The 24,016-nt window shown below is 31.6% G+C and overlaps 1 protein-coding gene across 2 annotated transcripts in view; it reads right to left on the reverse strand.

The window, feature by feature from the left end:
* Positions 1-10,380: 10,380 nt before the first annotated feature.
* LOC123698994 (G-protein coupled receptor dmsr-1-like) overlaps positions 10,381-24,016 on the reverse strand; it is a 40,278-nt gene continuing 26,642 nt past the window's right edge. Inside the window, exons 3-8 of one of the 2 annotated variants that reach the window (XM_045645845.1) lie at positions 16,660-16,818; positions 15,743-15,879; positions 15,450-15,552; positions 13,837-14,417; positions 13,530-13,586; positions 10,381-11,719 (exon numbers count right to left, since the gene is read on the reverse strand). In XM_045645845.1, coding sequence (XP_045501801.1) covers positions 13,562-13,586; positions 13,837-14,417; positions 15,450-15,552; positions 15,743-15,879; positions 16,660-16,818 — 1,005 coding nt within the window. In that variant the 3' untranslated portion in view covers positions 10,381-11,719; positions 13,530-13,561. The remainder of the gene's footprint in view (positions 11,720-13,529; positions 13,587-13,836; positions 14,418-15,449; positions 15,553-15,742; positions 15,880-16,659; positions 16,819-24,016) is intronic. The other variant, XM_045645846.1, reaches the window with a different exon arrangement.

Raw genomic sequence — 24,016 nt, forward strand, 5'->3', positions numbered from 1 at the left:
ATTAACGGATAATTAATAAATAATATAACGTAATTTAACGACGATAAAAGCATATTTTTAAAAGGAAAATCTCATCATACCATGTTTCAGGCGTGTTTCACCTTTTCAAACAAGGCAATTTCATACCATGCAGATCGCATAATTGACTTTTGCTTATTTTTTCCTCTTACCCTTTAATATATTTTTAATTTTATCCTTGAATGTAGATTTAGCATTTTAATCATTTCTTATATATATATTATAAATCTGAATATGTGATATGTTTTCATTTTGAAATAAAATGGATCATATTTTTTTACCTTTCGTTACGAATGCTTGCAATTGTTCAGGAACCATTACCAACCAGGTAATTAAGAATCTTTGCTAGGAAACGGAAGGGAAATATGATTAAGTTTATCTCCTTTCCAAAATAATATTTGTGAACTCTAGCCCATAGAGTTGATGCGAGATACAAAATAGTTGCGGAGACAAAAGTTGCTCGTGTGCGCTTGCTCTAAATGTTCAGACCTACATATTTTTTACGGATATAAATATGTAAATCCATACTAATATTATAAATGCGAAAGTAACTCTGTCTGTCTGTCTGTTACTCAATCACGCCTTAACTACAGAATCGATTTGCATGAAATTTGGTATAGAGATATTTTGATACTCGAGAAAGGACATAGGATAGGTTTTATCCCGGAAATCCCACGGGAACGGGAAATATGCGGGTTTTTCTTAAACTGCGCGGGCGATGCCGCGGGTGGAAAGCTAGTACTTAATATATACATAACGAAATATTATATGAATCACTAAAATATTAAGCAGATGAACCTTTAAATAATATATTTACGTACATAATTATAATCAGCAGTTTTGGAGGTTTATATATTATATCAGACAGCAATACACATTTAAATTCATTTGTCTCTAAGTATTAGCTTTGTAATCTCCGTAGACTTATTATTTTAAGGTAAAACTTAAATAATATTCTACAATTGTTTTAATTAGCCTCTAAACAAATGAAGCCAGAATATCAATAGGGGCATTAAAGTGGTGAATATTAAATTATTCATGATATAAGAACTGCAATTTGCAATGCAGGTCAAATGATAGTGAAATAAAAATGTTTTTATGTTCATATCTTTTTATTGTTCTCGTTCTAAACCGTAGAATTCTAAAAGGTATAATTTATCGCAAGTTTCTATAAAAAATCTTTCAGGTTTATTCGTATTAATATGATTTTAGAACAAATACATACCTATCGCTTTATGAAATAAGTGCAGATTTAATTTAGTTGTAGCTGAAAAGCGCAAGCATTATTATGGGAACAAGAAAATTAATAAGAACGAAGCGTTTTAGGTTCGTATAGTGATCTATGTGTGAAGACTGAAGCTGCTATAATTTTAGACTGGAGGCCAAAACAAGAATAATGGCTATCGCGAAGTCCCAATTAATCTCGAGAGGAAGTCGAACGGTTCTTGAATAGTATTAAATGGGAGCTTGCTTCGAATTTTGGCAACCATGTCATATTGAAAGACCACATTCATCTTTAAGACATGAAGGCCTATAGAAATCGAATTTTCCTAAGAAATAACGATATAAAAGATCTCCAATATAACATCCTAAATATCAAAGTATACATAATATGGAACATATTATGTACTATTTAAAAGCCACATCAACTGCAAGCATAGCAAGTGGAAGATTATATAAAATTTATTTACTTTTTTGAAAAATATAATGCTTGTTGTTGTTGTTATGATAAAGCGATAGAACTTCTCTTCATTGTATAATACATTTTATTCTCCATTATTTAATAAAATAAATATAATATTGAAAAGAAAATTAAATTTATTATGTTATACAGGAATAGTAAAGCTAGTTAATAAAATATTCCAGCGTCGAATAAATTCTAAGACCAATTGAATATGATCCCAATGTAACAACAGTTTTAATTAAATTTCTTTCCGATTCAAAAGATCTATTCGTGTAGAATTCCGTTTTAATTCGAACAAGCGCCACTGAAAATCTAAGGACAGCTATTCGAATTATATTCCTTTGTTGAAGAATTCAAATTTAAAAGAGTTATAATTGATGAGAGCGTAAAAAATATACAAGGTGCCCGATAATAAGCATTTAACGTTTACGTTTCAAGCTTTTTATTCCTAACAATTATGCCTTAATCGCCCGATCTCATAAGTCAATAATTGACTATTTGATGAAAAATATTAAATGTTTTCTTTTATCAATTTTAAAGAAATATTAAGACTGCTTACTGCTCGAATCGGATGTGCTACGCGTAAATGTAGAACTGAATGATAGGTGCCAAAGCCGTAGAACACAAAGAGGACACTCACTCCCACCATTATATGAAAAAAAACTACGTGTGGCACTCGGGGACTGCCGCGGTAAAAGCTATTGCATGCTATGCCTTCAAGCCACACCGCCGCCCGTCGGAGTGGGAAGCATGAGGTTTTTTCGTTACGGTATTTCTCGATTCGGTCCCCGCGCTCCAGGTCCGCGATAGAAGCTATGCAATAGCTTAAAAATTAATTAACATCTCTAATGTTTAATGACTGCATAAAATATGTGCGAAATAGCCGGACATCAAATGTTAATTTGAATTCCTTCCTATTTTGATAGTCTTTGCCTACAGTCTCAATTGGGAATCCAGAGGCGCGAAGCAATTCACGATATTGCATACATGATGTGTTGATAATAATTTCACGTAGGCGTCCTCTTTTCATTATCTATAGCTTAGCAGTATAAGTAAAAAGATTAAAAGTTTAACGTAAATGTTTTGTCTAGAATCTTAATTCCCCGGTGGGTCGTTATACCTATTTCTACGAATCATTGTATAAGTAGTTATTATTTTTTATATTCTATTATATTCATAGCATTTCTTAGAATATAAATCCATCCACAGACTGAAGAAAAGGGAAATTGATATTCAACGTTGGAAGTTTTCAACTATCGGAGATTACCTCGGAATAAGCGAATGGACTTGCAAACGTTGGAAATTCAACAGCAATCCGGTGTCCGGAGGTCAGCTGGGCGTGGTGCCAAGTCTAAACAATTGCTAAATGCACTCGGACAATTTCTTTAAATGACCTCCGCTACAATCACAAAAGCGGATATTACTACTATCTGTGATATCAGCTTGCGTGGAAACGGAAACTAGAATATAGTAATCAGATCTTAAGAACAAATAAAATATATTGATTTTAAACAATATGATATTGGGTCGATTGAAATATTTTGAAATTCTAAAATATTTCGGCAATTTAATTTCGCCTTTAACAAAAAACAAAGCCTTTTGTCATAATGACACCGGTTTTACGCGTTCAGACTAATAAGTCTTGTTGGACACATTGACATACAGTCGCGTCGGTATGAAATGGACGAAATATGAGCAGAGGCGGCTTGCCCTAAGGAGCGCTGGTGCAGTGAACTCCCATAAATAATTATAATAAAATCATACTCCTTAATTTCATTATTAATATTAATTATTACTATTTAAAATCAACCGTAATCGTAAAAAACTATCGGCAATACCAATGAATATATCCATCATTCCATCATCCCATACACCTGTAGGTATAATACTGTATTATAAAACGCGCGTAGCGGAGCGCTCACGATTGCGCTCCAATGAAAAAATATTTAGTACCATTTCTAATACGAAATCCAATAGGAGTGAAAGAGATAGTTTTGTCAGAGTCCTGCGCGTGAAACAGAAGATTTTCTATGAAAAAATAGCAAAATTCGGAGCGCCGCTCCCGCAAACGTTGCCGGTTCGTTTTTACCGCGCGCCCGTACAAGACAGCGATTTCGCGCGACGTTGCCTATATAAACAAACACTCTAGTCAACTTGACTGCACGCGCGCGAATGTTTATTCGGGAATTTTCTAATTAAAATCATAAGATACGTGTTGACTGTTGAAATAGCCTGTAGTTATCAGTATTACTTGTGAGTGTTAAAATGGACAATTATAATGTGGCGTTCATTAAAAAGTGTGTTAAAACGTTACAAATTCGGCTCGAATTGAAAGCTAAGGGACCGCCACGGCCTGAACTTGACCTTACGAAAAAATGTACGACAAAAACGAAAGCATATACGCGTGTGTTTAAATCCGAACAATATGTGAAAACACCGTGGTTGTGTGGTTGTGATGAACATGAAAGCAACAAACTATTTTGTTTTCCGTGTCTTTTATTTGAAGCGGGCGCGGCCGGCGGAGGTGAGAGTGCTTGGACTGAAACGGGCGTTGACGACTTAGCTCATCTTTCAATCAAGATGAAAAAACATTCACAATCTCGGTAGGTACCATTTGTCGAATGAACTGCAATTGGCGTCTATCGGACGACAAGACATTCGTAAAGCACTAGATTCCGCGTACCGAAAGTCAATACGCGAGTTCAATGACCGTGTCGATGAAAACATACATATTTTACGAAGGTTAATAGATTGTGTCAAGTTATAGATATTTTTGCACACCAAAAAGAAAGACGTATGCATTTCCTTTATAAGTATTTTTTTAATTAAATTGTACTGCTTTACACCATGTATTTTCAGTGTTTTATTTCAAGTGAACACCCATAAAATTTTGTCACGAGCCGCCTCTGAATATGAGGTATAATAATGAGGTGTGAAATAATATTGAATCGGTTCTCAACCCGAAGGATCTTTAATTTAACTGAAATTCATAATTAAAAATACATGACGATATACCAATCGTTTTGTTTCTATAATTCATTATAAAAAACATTACTATTACTATTACACATAATATATGATTTTGTAGCTATTTCAGTTTACTGTCTCGCGGCTATCTCCTATTCAGACAACAATTACCTACTATCTAAAACAAAATTCATTATTCAGCACTAGACCCTCACACCTGGGAAGGATTTCTGAGATATTTCAAACTCAGTCTAGACGTCTTACACTAGACTTATAAAGATTCATTAGTTTAACTTTGAAGGGGTTCTAAAAATATCATAGAAGAGAAATACGAGACCACATTTTAAATATTTTGACATCTTTCTAGTTGACGTTGAACAAAGGGATCTTCATTTGTAATTCATTTGCTTAGTCAGCAAATTCCCTGTTTATGTTTCATAACTAATAACTAAGTAGTTAGTTTGTACTTTAATGCCTTGTTTAATCTTCTCATGTTTTGAAAGAAACTGTTATAGTAGAAATCATTTGATCAACATTAAATAAACCTTTCTTTATACCATTTCGATGAACGTCATAAAAAGAGTTGTACAGAAATAGCTAGTCATTTCTGCAAACAAGTGCGGTTAAATAAAACTTTTTGAAACAGAAGGTTTGTCACGTTCCGAAAGTCTACTCTTTCGTCACTCATGTCATGAAAGTTTATATGTATAGTATAATAATGGATACTTAAATACCTTCTTAGGAGCAGATAAATATACAATGATTAACCTTGTGATTAACATTTGTTCATATTTATGACAATTCATTTAATAATTACAAAGAAAATAAGGACATTGTTAACGTTCTTATTTTTTTTGGTAAGTAATTTGGTATTTATTTTTTTCAATATTAATACTTTTCGTTTAGTAGATAGTTGACCATTTAACTAACATACTAGAAGAAGTTAGGTTAATTTCACTGCTAGCTACTCCAATCGATGTATGCATAATGTATTGACCTGTGAGAAGCACCTCTCATTCTATTAACTTTTCAGCAAAAATTCCAATCAACATTATAAAAATCACCCAACTTGAGTTCAATGGTTTGAAATAATGCGCTTACTTACGCTTCTCTGACATAATTTATTTAATTTTTTTGTGTCAAACGCGTCAAGATAAACTTGGTGATAAGTTAAAAGTCCACTTTCGTGCTTTTTTGTATTTCATTTTTTCATTAATTATTGAGAGCTACCATTATAAAATCTGTGATAACATTGTGATAGACCAGATGAAATAAGAATTCATTTTATACGAATACCTTTAATTTTAATCAACCGAATGTTGATTTCTTGGTAATTCTGAAAATAAATTAAAATTCGTACAAAGGTAATCCGTAACCTGAATAAATATTATTATTATACCCATCCCCAGACATATGGAATATGGATGAAACTATAGGACCTATATTATTTACTTATTAACAATTATTAGATATTGAAAACCTAAACACCGATGTTAAAGAGATGAAAGGACAAAATGGGTTCGTTGCACGTAATTATAATATTACCATGACGATTATGATAAATAATTTATTCTGGCGCATTTTATTGAGCAAAATAACTGTGCTTCATAAATATTTATGATATTTTTATAGCTAATGGGTGCATGCAATTCTAAACTAAAACAAATATATGCAAATTGGGAAAATGTACAAAGTTTTATCAGTTAAAATGTATTTTACATGATATGTATCAGGTTTATTTTGCAGGTATCGCATATCCTTACCTTTTCTGTAAATTTTTAACGTAGTTCCTTGCGAAGATTATTTACAGTAACATAAATAGATATAGTTTAACACCTTATTTATAGTTTAACACCATCACTATCTCTTGAAAAACGGTAATTTTTATTCTGAGCTCAAAATTAATATATGAGCGAGCTAATTTTGTTATCATTGAAGCAAGGTGATCACTGAATGACTACGAAAACTCATCTAGATATTAAAAAGCTTATTTCTTACTATATTTTCTCACCCATAATATCTTAAAATAATGGAGCAAAATAAGTACCTATATATATTCTGAAATATTATATTTACATTTTTGTATATTCTGCTACTTCTCAACTTCCGAAGCCTTCCTTACAACTTCCGAAGTTAACATTTGAGTTGGAACAAGACTAAATTATTTTAGAATAATTATAATGCTTGGCTTGCTCAATTGCGTTTGTGTAAAATATAATATTTTTGAAATAAAAAATGGAATTAAATAACTCTAACATTAGTAACATTATAGCTAGTTAACGACTATAGTCTAGACTATCTGTAATGAAAAGAATGAAATCCTATCCCTATGGCCCTGAGGCAACAAATCCTAGTTTAATTTTATTCATTTTAAAACTCATATAAATACTGCAATGTTTAGACAGGAACAAAGCATTGAAAATGCTGATATTAAATCATACACATTTTCATTAAAATTTTCAGGACATTCAAAATAAAGAATATACGAGTAGATACCTAAATAATTTCATTACATAAATTAAACTTTCAGAAAGATACGTAAACACTATGAATCAACTCAATTTTCATACACATTAGAGTCGAATGTCCAAAGCCTAGTACGACAAGAGTCGGACTTCTCATGTTAAAAAGGAATAATAGTGTCGTTGGAAAGGAAAGGTAAGGTGGAGAATTTCAAGCACTCTTATTCGTTTATCTAATTTATACATTATTGCTTTACGTTGACCCTTTGGGGAGTGACCTAAATACGATAGCGCCCATAAACAGACCATTTTATTAACGTCATTATTGCCGGGCTATTTTTAAAGACAGACATATTTATTCATTCCCACTGCCAGAGCACTGGCATATTGGAAGATCTAGGCTTAAATTATACAGATAAATTTCGTAATCAACCTTTACACGCTCGTAATTTCGGAATCCTTTTAGACTGCAATCGGTTTAGATTTTCCCTACTGACCCACCACACCAATTATTAAATACTACATACTATTCAAATTCAAAATTCAAATTATGTTTATTTGCAAGAATTTGATTACAAATTATTATTAAATTAATTATAAAACCAAATAAAAATCCAGCGATAGTTTTTGCTTTAATTAATTATTACTACGTCACCTGCTTTGGTTTGCGGCTGCCTACCCTATAGGTAACATAAATTAGGGTTGAATACAAACTTTAATCGGACGATGTTGTGGGCAGTTCCTAGCTGAAAGTCGACAGAACTAAAGGTCTAAATTTAATTTATCTCTATTCACTGGATTGTAAATTGCTTTACAACGTATAGAAGGGCTTATTTTTATGCTTCCGAGAACTTAGAAAAAATAAACACGAGCACGACCTTTCAAGATGAATTCGATTAATTTCTCAGTTTGCATCAGTGATTCTTATAAAATATTTAACTTCGATTAACAAGATTGCACCCGCGACTTCGTTCAATTCTTTTTACCACAAAGAGTATAAATTACAGTCCACCCTTTATTTAGGTAATCACAGTTAATACCAGTTCTGTTCAGCTACGCAGGTGAGAAAACGTAACAGAAACATAGAGTCACTTTTGCATATAAGTTTATAAAATTACTAGCTTTCCACCCGCAGCTTCGCCCGTGCAGTCAAAGAAAAATCCGCATAGTTCCCGTTTCCGTGGGATTTCCAGGATAAAACCTATCCTATTTCCTGAGGAAAAAAGTAGCCTATGTCCTTTCTCGGGTGTCGAAATATCTCTATACCAAATTTCATGCAAATTGGTTCAGTAGTTAAGGCGTGATTGAGTAACAGACAGACAGACAGAGTTACTTTCGCATTTATAATTTTAGTATGGATAGGTATTAAATAAGTTTTATAGATAGCATTCAATAGTTGAACATAACCTTCGTATAGGCGTACGCAACTTTTTATTTTTACTCTTAATTTAAACTCAAAATAAAAGCCTTTGTTTAAAATTGGACCAAATTACAATTTTTTTCTTTATGATATAATAGAGTTTTCGGTTACATGAGATTTCATAATAATATTATACAGCAAAAATATGAGATTATTGTGGATGAATGGGCATATATTTAATGATCTCCAGTTTACGTAGGAATAAAGTATCATAACAAAGGCAGGTTATAAATACACATAATTGCTTATAATAACTATCTATTTGTTACTGAAATATAACGAATATAAACGAAACAAGTTCAGTAAATTATATTTTCGTTTAAGGTCAGCTAAATGATATTACAATGGACACACTGAGAGGGCCCTAGCAACTAAAGATTAAATAAACACAAGGTCATGAGCTATCAAAAGAAATGGTTGATATTAATCTTTTCAATAGCCAGATTATAGTTATAAGCTATTGTGAGGGTTCAACGACATTGTATAGAATTGTTTGAATTTGAGAATAATATTAAATAAATGAAAATCGTTAAAATATTTCGATTCTGTTGTTTCAACTGCGAAATTAAAGTCGTGGTCTCTGTACAATTGTTGTGTTTTCACCACAGTAAATAATAATTTAGTAGGGACAGAGCTGCTTATTTTGTCAAAACCATTTCAAATATAACCTTGCATCTTTCCTTGCATATTCAAAAGATTTTCTCTTGTTTTATTTCTATAAACATTATGAACAACCACACTGCAAACGCATTTATTTGACTCAGAATTATTTTTTTTATATATTTCTATAATACACACTTCGATTTCCATTGTGTATAAAGTACATACTTTAACTTATGTAAACCTGTTGAATTTGATATTTTTGGTAATGGCATTCAAATGCTTTATAAATTTATATTGTGTAAACCTCTTATCGTATGATATCCGCGAAGGAGGCTGGTGATCTCAGGCTTATATATTCAATCTATTTCGGGCAAGAGTCTCTGATGAGTCTCTCTATATTTTCAATAATATTAAGTTTTTGTGCATCAATGTTGTAAGTGCTTAATAACTTCATATTATGGGCGTGCGAAATAACTAAATTAGAAAACGCCATGATATATTATATGAAATAATTTTATGAAATGTAACGTGATTTAAATGCTATCAACCATAGGTCAAATAGCCTCCTTAACATATCAAAACGTAATTTGTTTTCACTTTAAGTTTCTATTTATCTGGGGAAGGGTCGCAGTAACAGTCTTTGGGCCTTTGTTGGACATTAAAACTCAACATTTGCGACGATTTTACTACCCAGAAATATTACTAATAATTATTAAGAAATGTAAGCTTGGATGTGATGAGTGACATATTTTAAAAAGGAAAAAATAAAAATGCTCAAACAAATTTCAACATTTATTTTCTTTCTTATCTTTATTTTTTACGTATTCGTTGACATGGAGACATCTTATACAAATTATCAACTAGGTTTTTCCTGCTTGGATTGATAGCGTTCTCTCGAAGCAATTTATGAAATCTATTTTTCTCACGAAGCAGAAAATGTAAAAAGAATATGTATTAGGGTTTATTTATTCCATAAATTATTTTCATAATAACAATAATCGTGTTTTTGTGTTGGAATAGGAAATGCATCGAGAGCACGCAATTTACAAGTTTATGTACATACATATATTTAATTGGTACATAATTTTCAATATTCTAACAATAAATATTGTACATCGTGAATATAAATATTATTTAAATCACAAATTATTATAAACTAAAGCTCTGTAATAAAATAAAAACGCTTGTATGAGTACTCAACTATTCGAAACTTATCTATAAACACTAGAAACAAAAACATATATATAACGCTATCATATCATTTTACATACATATATTTATTCAAAATGTTTAGGATTATGGCTTACTCAATAGAGAATTATTCGTATACAGCTTATTTAAAAATATAAATCTTTTCCTTAAATAATTAATTACACATTTTCTTAGATACTGTTGCAACGACTAGAAATTAGAAACTACTTGCTTAGTTATCTAATAGGTAATTTGAATCAAGCTAACTCAAACATTTCATCAATTATGAGAAGAATTGTATCTTTCAAATATAATTTTAAGAATTACGATTCAAAAGCCAACATATTTCATACTACAAAAACATACCAGATACAAAACCAAGGGAACATACACGCATATTTACGATCGCACAGTTATTTTCTTTTTTTTTTTCAAAAATTACAACGGTCTTTAAATTTATTTCGACAGTTAAAACCGATGTCAGTTATACAACATTCAGGTTTTTGTGCCAACTTGGCAAACAAACTATAAGCATTATTATTCATACCTAATTTGGCTTGTCGTTACAAAGACAACCCTTATCTATTATTTTTTTAATAAATATATTAGACGAGCTTACGCATGCTTTAAATTTTATTTAACGCATTGCGGCTTATACATGTAAACTATTATACAAAATGTAAAAAATGGAAAGTATTAAATTAATAAATATGTTATTATATCTACAGGAACTAAATAGCATGACCATCATAGATAGTATTATAATGATTTACTGCCAAATTTAATTAATTTAATTTCGATTTAATCGATGATATAGGTAAGATAAACGAATAAAAGATTATAAATAACAATCGACAATTCGAAAATAACTACGCCTTTTTATCCTTTCACATGACATTATAGCTCATTAATTTTCTATTGTGCTTGGTCATAGAATACCATTTTTGTAAACAATAGCCGAACTAATGGAGAAAACGTATACCTACACTATGCATATTCGATTTTAGTGTGTGCGCTCACAGTGACGCATGAATCGAGACGACATTCATTAACTCATAAACTCTCTTCTTTACCACTTGTTTGTGTCCATCATATTATACCAAAAGTTCAAATTTTCGCAGAATAACAAATCACTCATATTATTTCCTAACATCATATTTATGTGTATAATAAAAAACTTAAAATATGTATATTTACAAAATCAATGCACAACTCATAAAAATTCTTAAATCAATTACGTAAATAAAAACTTTCTTAAAGCTATTTTTAACACATTCACTCTTGAGTATTTAACAGTATCGTCACAGGTAATGTTCACACACAACGGGAGCATTACCCTGCAAGGCTCGGCCTCAAGGTACTGAAGTTTTTGCCCTGAAACAAAAGAGAGTCATAAGATATCTTTACAATAAAGATGTATTAATAGCTCGGTTATTTGTGACATCGTCAATACGAATTTGATATGATCTATTTGAGAGGTTATTGTCATAAAAAATAAGGTTCAATGGCCTTGTAAATATCATGAGACATTATTTAATTAAAAAGGGGCCGGTCTGATGTCACTTTTGCCTTTTAGTTATTTCGGCGGCGGAAGACGGAAACAAAGTAGTGATTAGGGCTGAAGTTATATGTTTTGATTTAAAACTTCTGCAATTGCTTTCAATCCCAATGCGTCCCTCATTTTTCAGCTTTCCACATGAGAAATCTCAGAATTTAGCATATAAAAAAATATATTTCGTCTGTAAATAAAAAAAAAAAACTTGCTCTAGCCTATTAACGTAAATAGATTTGTTAACTATTTAGATGCACTAAGAAGTGATGAAATCGGTCGTCGTAACCTAAGGTAACACTCAATTTTCCGCTAATCTTGCTATCCACTTAGGATCGAAACTACCGAAGCAGATTTACTAGACAAAGGGATCGGGTTAGCTACGAAGCATACACAATTGCATAGATTTATTGTTTCAAGAAATAAAACATTGCTGAAATTGTAAATTACAAACATTATGCACCTACTAAGGCAATTAAACATACTAATTATTTATAATTATATTACCTACATCTAAATAATTTTTGATGAAGTTTTTTTTTTTTTAACTGCGGAGTAATTTGTCAGAAATTTTTCCTTAATACGACAACAAGAAGGACAAATGAAATTCGACAACTTGTCGTACCTTATTCTGGGTTCTTTACGAGGAATTTTTCATAAAGGACCAACGAATAAGTGACAAAAGGAGGGACATTCATAACCTATTTGAATTCTTTCTTCATCCATCACTTGTGGATTGTTTTAATAATGTTTGTCTTTTTTTTTCACAATTTGTTTCAATTCGCCATTTGATAAAAACTACAGTAACACTTCCTTCCTTCAATATAAATTTTATCTATTATTGAAGACATGAGGAAGGAGCAGTTAAAAAATATAAAATTTTTAAGTTATAAGTTTTTGCAAGAATTTAGAAAATTCATCCAATTTTCATTTCAAGTGGAAATGGTATTTTTTTAACAGGATCTTGACGTTTTTGCTTTATTAAACAATATGCTGATTCTTAATCACCGCAACTAACCCGCTGAAGCTAGAAGTATGAAATTTAGACGTTGAATTTCTCTAATGATAAAGTCATCCACTGAGAGAATCTTTAATATTCCAGCCTTAATTTTATAAGGGTTGAGAGGGTGTTTGTAAATCCGCAGATTTTGAAGAAAGCCCTATAAAATCTGGCTCAAGGTTTTTAACAAACAAAAAAAAAGAGCAAGAGGGCAAAATGAGAAATTAAAAGTTACACGCCGTGTAACTTTTACTTCTAAAATTTTCAAGTACTTTCCACACAGCAAAGCAGTTAGCAGGGGTATTTCTATATATTATAATAATAATTTTACTATAAGAACATAATTCCGTAATCAAATAGCACAAGCATATTTCCGTTGAATCAATAAAAACGTGTTAGTTTTTCATTTTATTTAGACACGAAGTTATGATACTTTGTAACATTCTATTAAGTACATGCTGATTAAACGCTCTTGCAATCACATTTCCTTTTTATAGTTTGATAATTTCTTTTTTTGCTAATAAAAATCTAATAAATTGTGAAAATACGGCACATAAACAAAATATATAAGCTAGATAAGCTTTATGTTTGCAATTCACGAAAATAATCATCGTAGAAATGTACGATTTACTCACATAGTAACTCAAATTTCGGTGGCCTGCTGTAGTTATCTTTTTATCTTTTCCGTGTACCTGTAGGGAGGAAAATAATTTCAAAGCTAGCTTCTTCATTATAGCATATAAATTAAATTTATAGACTTAATTTATATTAGTTACATAGAATTTGAGTGACCATGCTTGCAGAAATCCTTTGAATTGACGATCTCAATATTTATCATTATGACACAAAGTACGTACTTGATTTCTTCATGACTGGTGGGTGCATCTATATAAGCAAAGTGAATGAAGTGTAAAGCAGTAGGAATAATGTAGATATACTAACGTATTCTCCTTGTGGGTGTCCGAGTGAGAAGCAGTCGCCGGAAGGAATCTGCCGAAGTGTTTCTGCAGTAGCAACTGTCGGAACGTCTGCCGGAACTGCCGTGACATTGAGCAATACAAGATAAAGTTTATCGCTCCATTCAACAAAGCGAGGAAGTCCATCAATTCGCCGAATAATCCGTAACAACGTTTAAAGAAACACGACCCCAGTAATCCACTCATAAGGCCCAAAATCCCCTGCGGTAATTCCGTCACCAGGAAAAGCAATAAAACTGCAAGCAGCATTTTAGTTGTTCTATCCGTTCTCTTATCGGCTTTGTGCTGTCTTTTGACCATTTTCTCGGCAGCTGGACAGGCGCTGTAATTCCTTAAATTCTTCTGATGTTGATTAGCATTGTACAATGCTCTAATAAGCCACATGCTTATAACAGTCAGGATCGAACACGGTAACAATTTTATGAGAACAGAATGTACCCAGAAATTGGTTTGATATAAACTGCCTTGGCTGTTAGAATCGACGTGGTACACGATATCAGCATGGCCATTTGTGTCGCTGATGTTCTTTGTGTGGATGTCAAATACCTGCCGAATAAAAGAAATTGAAAGCATTCGATGATAATTTACATACATTGTATTTAAAGCAGATACATTCCATTTTGCGCGAACAATTATAATATTGCATTAAGTGCAATAGCAACTATACGATAGAATGTGTCACAGCATATTTAAGTCTTTGTAATATTTTTGAAATACTAATTAATATAGGTATTCAAGTACATGTAAAATTTACAATTTGACTACTAAAACAACATCAAATCTATTAAATCACAGTGTGACATCTACGATCTCCTAATTCATTTATGAAGGGAAACATAAATTCTACGTTTAATTTTCTCAAAGTACCTAGGGCCATCCATTAATCACGTGATGTTTTTTTTTTGGTATTTTTTGACCCCCCCTCCCCCTTGGTGATACGTGGTGAGGTTTAAGACTACCCCTCCCCTGCCCCCCTATATCACGTGTATTTTTTCGTACCTGCAAAGAATCAATTTTTTATTTATAAAAAAATACTGGTATAAGTATCATCTAGTTTTGTTATAGAAAATTAAATGCTTCTATAATAAACGTTCAGAGGTAGACAGAAAGATTGCAGTTTGTTTTTGAATGACATAAAAATAATGAAAGAAATGCGGAAAGTTGTATGCGTTTGACAAATACACGTAACGCCGCTTTTCGGCTGAGTATCGCGTTCGCGCGCTTGCCGAAAAAATAAATACATGTGATATATTACTTTACCCCCCCCCCCCCTCCCCCTGGTGATATTTCGTGATTTTTTGATGGACCCCTCCCCCCCTTTCGAGCCTCACGTGATTAATGGACAGCCCCCTACAGCTACAATCTTTCTTTAAAATTAAGTTATCACAGTTCGGTCATCTTCTCATCTATTTAACTAGAACTTATAGCAAAAACTTTAGCGCTGAGTTTTTTAATTTAAAAGATGAGCCCTTTCCTTTCTTCGGGAATCTATATCAATAGCTATTTTAATTAAATTCTTCTCGCTATATATTTGCGAATAAACAAAAGTAATGCAAATTTCTAAAGCAATGGTCTCACCATGAACGTGGGAATGCATAATATTGGCGGTAGAATGAAGCTGCTCAATATGGCCACACTGCAGCGCCTCTCCGTACATAAAATATGGCTCCTATCAGAGTACCTAAAAGAAAAAAAATCATTGTTATACATTTTCTCGCTGCCTCACTTCATTATAAATCAAATTAATATTCCAAGAGAACAATAAAAACTTAACTCTTAACTTCGTCGTAACGGCTTTCTCTAGAATGAATTTTATGACCACTTTTTATATTCCTGATGGAAATACGTAAAATAGATGCAAAAGCACTTACTTTATGGCGATGTACCTCCATATAGCTAATGAGAGCGTCAGGCATATTGAAGCGGTATGTAGTATTTGGGCAAAATGCATGTGAAATAAAAGATACATGGCCCACGAATAAGAAAAATCCAACGTCTCTGGAAGTATCTGAAATTAAAATAACAAATAAATATTCAGTACATAATTCAACATTATTTGCTGTTTTAGATACGAAATTTAATATTTGTCTCGTATGGTTTAAATATCTATTTATTTGTCTATTGGTTATTGTTAGTTTTGATTGCTTTACAATTATAACTTAGGATTCATGAATTTATTAAAATACGAGTTTCATTTCAATAACAGGAGTCAGGAATAGTGTTACATATATTTATTGCACAGAACATAATTTTATATTAAATTGCATAACATTTGAAAATATTTAATAAGTATTCATATAGATTACCTATAGGTTAATAAAATAGTTTACGCGCTCTTATTTTTTCGACCGTGAATTGAGATTTATCAAATAAAAGTGAAAAAGTGCATATCGTTCTTCCGAGGTCGGAGATATTAAAGTTTTTTAATATTCCGTTTCCGTTATGCACAGATTGAATCATTCAGAATTCTTTTCTGAGAAAAATTATAAGGAATAAATAGCCTCTACAATTAATTTAAATTTCAATAATGTCGTAGAATGATATTATGTACGTAGTACATATCTGTCAACTGTGATGATATTTTTGAATGACTTGATTTATAATCATTCACAATTGATGATCATTAACAACGTCTTAAATTGATTAAGACGACGTTGATTTCTTAAGTCGTTTCAGAAGTAGGTAAACCGGCTTTAAAATAATAATTCTACAAGTGACTAAGTTTTCTTTAAAGCTGCGCATAACAGTATAAACGCATTTCAATAAAAATAAATGCAAACGCCAGTACCAGGTATTTATAAATAGCGAAAGGGACGTATTCAAGCATGACGAAGACGTCAGCAACAGCCAGCCATTTCAAAAGGCGGTTGATCGGAGCGGCCGCCATGTCGCGACGCGTCAGCACGGCCACGTTCATCGTGTTTGCTAGGACACCTATCGTACATACCTGGAACAAAAAAAAAAAGTGTGTGTACTTATGTACACGCGTTAGAAGTTATACTTCTTTGGTGTATGGAAAAAAATACTAGAATATACAACTTGAACATAGTTATCAATTTTCATACCACCTAGAACTAACTTCATGCTGTTAAGTTTAGGTGTCGGTGTGCGCGCGCATCGTAAATTCACTCTCATCATTTTTCTCCATCGCGCCAAAAGAAGTATAAATTCAAAAATATTTTTTGAAAATATTTTATTGTAATTGTAACAAGAAATACCTAATCATGATCATTGGGTTATGTTACTTGTAGTGTATCTGGAGTTGGTGAATAAAATTTCTCGTATTTTCTACTACGATATACCTTGAGTGTAAGTAGACTAATACCGATGATTTTTAATAAATATTTATAAAACTGTTCGTATGGTGTAATAAAACGGCTTCTTAAATTTACTTGTATTGTTATTGTATAAATGTTCACATTTAATAACAATACATAGAAAGAAAATCATAAAATAGGTATATTGCAAAATAAGTAACGGTTAAAAAGATGAGTTATCAAAAATCAATGGGATAAAAAGTAAACTGCCTACGTATTCCTTGTAGGAGCTTATGGAATAAATTTAACAGATGTTGAAAATGTTGTTTTGTCCCTCGCAAAGGACTAATAAAGCAAACAGAAACTAGTTCAAATGATTATCCGAGCTTTTCCACAAAAATGCTTTCGCTACGCAGGAAATCTAGTTTGTAAAACTTAACTGTACAATATTTATTTCAATAGAGTGTGAAGTGAAAGATAAAATAAAGTGTTGGTGGAATAATTTTATTTTATTAGATTATATGTAATAGATATATCTATTATTAAAATTTAAATCAGTCTAACCTTACGCTACGCTAAGTGCGTACAAAATAAATGCCTACCTACTGCTAGAAAAGGCATTGTTTTAACATTTGGGTTCATATAGTTACTTTACATTTAAGGCGTATGTACTAATTGTTTTCAGAATTTCTGCCCTTTTTAGGAATCAATTAATGTTACCAGTAGATTTAATTAAATGTTTCCACGAAAAAGACCACAAAACTTTATTGCTTAGAGCAAAAGGAGAAATATACGTTTGTGCAACTACTTACAATATAACATATAAATCTACCTATTGAAATGGATCTATTTACCACTAATCTTCTTTCTAGAAACGTATTGTGACGCCAATCTATGTCCATTTGAAACTGAATAAACTTAGTAATATTCTATTGCTATTGAAAGATTAAAGAACGCTTTGTATGTTCCGCTCGATGTCTGTCTATTTCCTAAGCTTTTATTATTCATCGTTACTTATCTTTTATCTTTATTATTTCTCCATAGTTAAAACAAAACAGCAGCAGCAATAAATATAAATATGTATTCAAATGGAATTAAAATAATTTATTCTGAAGGAATCCTTTCGTGCATGGAATATTATGTAATTAATTAAAACCAGAACCTAGCGCTAAAGCATAAATCTAGGGTAGAATCCTATTTTGCTATCCGTTGCCGGTATTTTTATATTAAACGGATATTGCTTTCAGTACGCTTGAGAATTTCAAATAAAATTGTTGAAAATAACACTTGATCCGTGAGCACTAGAATATAAATATTCAATTAAAATATGTGCAAATAACGGATAGTGACTGATAAAAAAGCCTTTCTATAAAATTTAAACCGTAATGTTTTGACATTATTTTTGTACAAGCATTTAAAATATAACAATGTGTATCAAAAACTCAAATAGCGTCAACAACAGTAACGCAGTAGGATATTCATTTCGTCATGTAACTACATGAAATGATGTCTAGGCACTATGATGATTACTATTAAGTCCATAAAATATAATAGAATATTTCGTTACTCACGCTTTTTGTCCGTTGTTAGGTTTATGTTAGATTTTCTTTAGATTATAAATATTGAAATTGAAATGTCTCAAAATGAGGATTATAGAACTAATGGTTAGTAAGCTTCGTTTGATCGTGAAATCAAATTTCTTTGAACAGACACTAATTAATAAATAATTATAGTATCAAAGACCTACATTTGAATAGTTCTTTGATATTTATACGTAAAATAATTAAATTTGATGTTGCCTATCACAATAATTCAAGGATAAACTATAATCATTAAATAAAATATTTTCGAAAGCAACTTTAAATAATAAATTATAAATACCTTAAGTTATTAATTATTATATGTGTATTTAATTTATTAGTTATCTTATAGATTAAGGTACTGAAAAATATAATTTTAGAATACACACAAATGCCGTAAATATATTACAGATTTGGGACGGTATTAATTTGGTAAATGTCTCCACTATTTATATTTCCAATCACTACTAAGCGCTATGGTCAATATCTCAATCATAATTAATTATCCATACTAATATTATAAATGCGAAAGTAACTCTGTCTGTCTGTCTGTTACTAAATCACGCCTTAACTACTGAATCAATTTGCATGAAATTTGGTATAGAGATATTTCGATACCCGAGAAAGGACATAGGCTACTTTTTACCCCGGGAAATAGAATAGGTTTTATCCCGGAAATCCCACGGGAACGGGAACTATGCGGGCGATGCCGCGGGTGGAAAGCTAGTAGGTTATATTTTGAAATGTAATGAAACAACATAAAGCAATTAAAAACCGTTCAGTGTTTTTAGAATATCAAAATACTTTTTCTACTGAACTGACTACTTTGCCTACTGAATACATTCACTTTTTCAGCTGAAAACAGTGAATGTATTCAGTAGGCACATACAACACTTACTGTACCTACACAAAATTACTGTAAAACATCTTTATATAATAGATGTGTTAGTAAGACGTTACCGATGTCTGGAAAGCTTTGAGTCAGCGTTTTTCCTTCACTATCACTTGAATCGCGGTCACTATTACTAAGCATTTATGTTAATTTTATAACGCTTTTCTTCCCTTTCATTTCTTATTAACAACAATTAGTAAACAAATCCATATTGCGTAGGTTTACACGTGGAAGACGCTCTTAACATTTTTCATAAGAGCTATGCGATACGATCAATGCACATGTTTCAGCATTGATAGATGGCATTGAGATGATATTATATTATCAGCAATTTCAAATGTGATCTATATAATTTCCATAGCGAATAATACTGAATACGTTTCACTAATAAGGATGGTACTATAATCTTTTAGGAAAAATTGAGATATTTCATTTTCATATTTTCCTTTTGTTTACAATAGCAACAGTTCCATATAATATATAATGAATACAACACATATTTTATCAAAGATACATTTTGATAGAGCTTGTTATTAACATGATATTTAATTACAATAATATTTAATTATCCATACCGATTTATTAAATACTCTTATTTGATATAAAATTCCTCGTCATACAATTTATATTTCATGATGAATTATCATAGAATTAAACACAAATTAACCAAAACTGTATTTTATACCACAATAGTATTTAATGTGGTAACTACCATCTTATAATTAAAACCACTACTATCTATAACTATCATTGGACCGAATTTAATAAACAATTGCTCTAAAACTTTGTTTATAGTAATCGTATAAATTTATAAAGAACTAGCTTCCGCCCGCGACTCCGTCCGCGCGGAAAAATTAAGAAAAATTAAGATTTTTTTTCTACGTATTTTTCCGGGATAAAAAGTATCCTATTTTATGCCCAGGATAATAAGGTATAATTATACCAAGTTTCATCGAAATCGAACCGTTAGTTTTCACGTGATGCCTGAACATACAGACAAAAAATTTTTTAATCACATATTTGGGCTTGGTATCGATCCAGTAACACCCTCTCCTATTAATTTTTTATATATTTTCAATGTACAGAATTGACCCTTCTACAGATTTATTATATGTATAGATAGAAAAAATTCGATCACGAGGCGGGACTCGAACCCGCATTCTTTCGTGCCATTCTGGGGCGGATGCCTGACCAACTCAGCCACTCGTGACCCGCCAGAGCAATCGAATCAGTTGGTCAGGGTTCGAGTCCCGCTTCGTGATCGAATTTTTTCTATTCTATAAAAATTTATATTTATAAAGCATTTGAATGCCATAAAAACCAAAAATATAAATTCAACTATAGTAATCGTATCACAATATTATCAAACAAAACAGATAAAGAACAAGTACAAATCAAGCGTGTTCTAAATCCAATGAAAGAAGTTATACGTCTTGTTCATGATATAGGTAACTAAATTTAAAATAATGGAGTTGTCGTTAACTAAAAGATCGATGTGTCTCACCGCTCACGCGACAAGATTTTCAACAAACATTTTCTTTCACTTACGTAATATGCTTTTATCCTTTCACGTTACAGAGACCTAGATAATATATCTAGACCTTTAGAGTAATAGACGCTATTATTCTAAGCCTTATGCAAACAGACTATAAATTAAGATTCCGTTTAAGTTTATGTTAATGGATCGATTTTAGATATTACCATATTTGCGTTATCCTTAGTAAATTGTAATCAACATGTGTGCGCAATGATAATTAAGGAGATACTTTGTTTTTATTTATTTAAATAAATAAATAAACTATGTACCTATTCATGGCTTGCATTTAAAAAGTTTTATTAAATAACATAAAATCACGAAACAATCACTACACAACAAATGTTAATCTCAATTTTTTTATAGATTGCATAGCTTCTATCGCGGACCTTGAGCGTGGGGACCGAATCGAGAAATTCCGTAACGAAAAAACCTCACGCTCCCCACTCCGACGGGCGGAGGTGTGGCTTGAAGGCATAGCATGCAATAGCTTTACCGCGGCAGTCCCCCAGTGCCACACGTCGTTTTTTTATTAATAAATACGTAATAAATATTATGTGAATATAAAAATGAGATTATACCAGCAATTCTAGATATACCTACAACCTTTCTGGATAACAGATGTCTACGTTCGTACCTTTTCCTCGCTTATTGTCCTACAAGATCTAACAACATATATTTTCATTTACGAAATGAGAAACGAAGTCTTATCATGACTTGTTTATAAAAAGTTCGCAGGCCAATACTAGGTATATTAATTATTTGCCAATATTCGAAATGTAATTTCAATATCTACATCGATTCAGGAAGTTAACGAGAAAATAAAATTTGAAAGATATTATGTATTGCAAGAATTTATACATACTTTCAATGTCAAAAATCGTTATTTAATGACTTCCTCAAGGTTATTATTATCATAAGAATGAAATTTATAAAATGAGATTCTTGATTTCTCCACAACCTGACTCTACAAACTGCTGAAACTAATTTGGTTTGAAATTTCAATGAGTACTTACTCAGTACCCGCCGCCGTAGTCAAGTAATAATTAATTATTATATCGGGTGTCGGGTAACTTCTAAAATATAAATGATGTATCCATAATCAGTCATCATCATCATCATCAATACATATAATAAAATTCTAGAAAAGTGGTGTCTGTACAATGAAAATATGTAAAAAAAAACTAGCAGGGGTTATTACTAAATCGATCCCAACCCAAAACTGTCGTTAAAATTTTTTTTGTCTGTTTGTCTGTTTGTCCGTTTGTCTGTTTGTCTGTATGTTTGAACACGCTAATCTCAGAAACGGCTTATCCGATTTAAATGCGGTTTTCATTAATATATTGTGGTAATCTTCATTTAACATTTAGTGTTTATTTCATGTCAATCGGTTTATAAATAAAAAAGTTATGACCATTTAAGTATTCACGGCGAACATTTGCTAAGGCATTCTATGGTACACTATTATAATACAGTGTACGTTAAAACGTAAGTTATTTCTATAAAATGTCCATGTGATCATATCGAAAGTCCCCAAGGGTGGGGTAGGGGTGGGGGGGTAAGCTGAGGTAGTAGGGGGGGAGGGGTCAAATTAAAATTATGATTATTTTTAGGTAAATTTTATACATAAAATGTCCTTTAAAATATGTCGTATTATAATATTTTTAACCCCCGAAAAGATGGGTGATAAGTGTTTGACCGCTATGTGTGTCTATGTGTGTATCTGTTTGTGCCACCGTAGCTCGCTAGCAGGTAATTAGATGCGGTTTTTTTGTTAGGCAGCATATTTTCCGACGCTGGTTTTTAGATAAACTACATAATATTATATCAAAATAGGTTAATCCATTTATTATACCTAGGTATACATATAAAGGTAAAAGTAGGAATGAAAATAACTAAAGTTATCGAATATACTTTAGTGATATATTAAATGGAAGCGAACGACCTATCAGTAACAATAAATCAAATTTTATCAAAATCGGTTCATCCATTTATTTGATATACGATATAAAAGTTTTAGGTAATAAAAAAATGAATTTTGACTCAAGTGACATATGAAATGAAAGTGCATGACGTGTAAAGTATAATTGGACATATTTAATCAAAATCGGTTCATCCATTTACTATACCTATATATTGGTAAAAGTTGGAATGAAAGAAACGATTGTTGTCAAGTATACCTAAGTGACATATCAAATGAAAGTGCATAACGGGTGAAGTACAGTTAAAGTTCTATTTTTATCCAAATCGGTTTTTCCATTTATTAGATTACAGCACAGATTACAGTGGTAAAAGTGGGAATAAACAATAATCGAATGTGGTCAAATAATATCTCAAGCGGCATATCAAAATATGAAAGAGCAAGTGTGAATTACAATTAGTAATGTTTTATCGAAATCGGTTCATCCGTTTATTACACTTTAGGGGTGACAGTGGTTAGGTAAATAAACCAAATGGAGCATCAAACGAAAGGATATGTCGTGTACATATAGGTACAATTAGATAATATGGTTTACATAAAAATCGGTTCTGCCATTTACTACACTAGGGATGGAAAGGTTGAAAGTCTGTGAAAGAAGAGGGGGATATGGAAGCGAGAGGATAGCCACACCCTGGAAATTTTGAATTCTACTCAAAGCCACATAGGCCTGGCGCGGCGCTTGGCAATTTTTTTCTTAAATATACCACTTCTTTTGCCACTGTGGTCCATTACAATTTGTGCACGGTTACGGCACAACTTAAAAGGTGTCAAGGAGCAACAAACTTATAGATATCAATATGATGTAGGAATGTATTATGGAGGTAAAGGTAGGTCTCGCTCACTTGAAAATATTACATGAAAATAAGAAACCGAAGTTTAAAAATTAAAAAAAAAACCCAAC

This window comes from Colias croceus, chromosome 17 (genome assembly GCF_905220415.1).
Source record: "Colias croceus chromosome 17, ilColCroc2.1".
Lineage (NCBI taxonomy): Eukaryota > Metazoa > Arthropoda > Insecta > Lepidoptera > Pieridae > Colias > Colias croceus.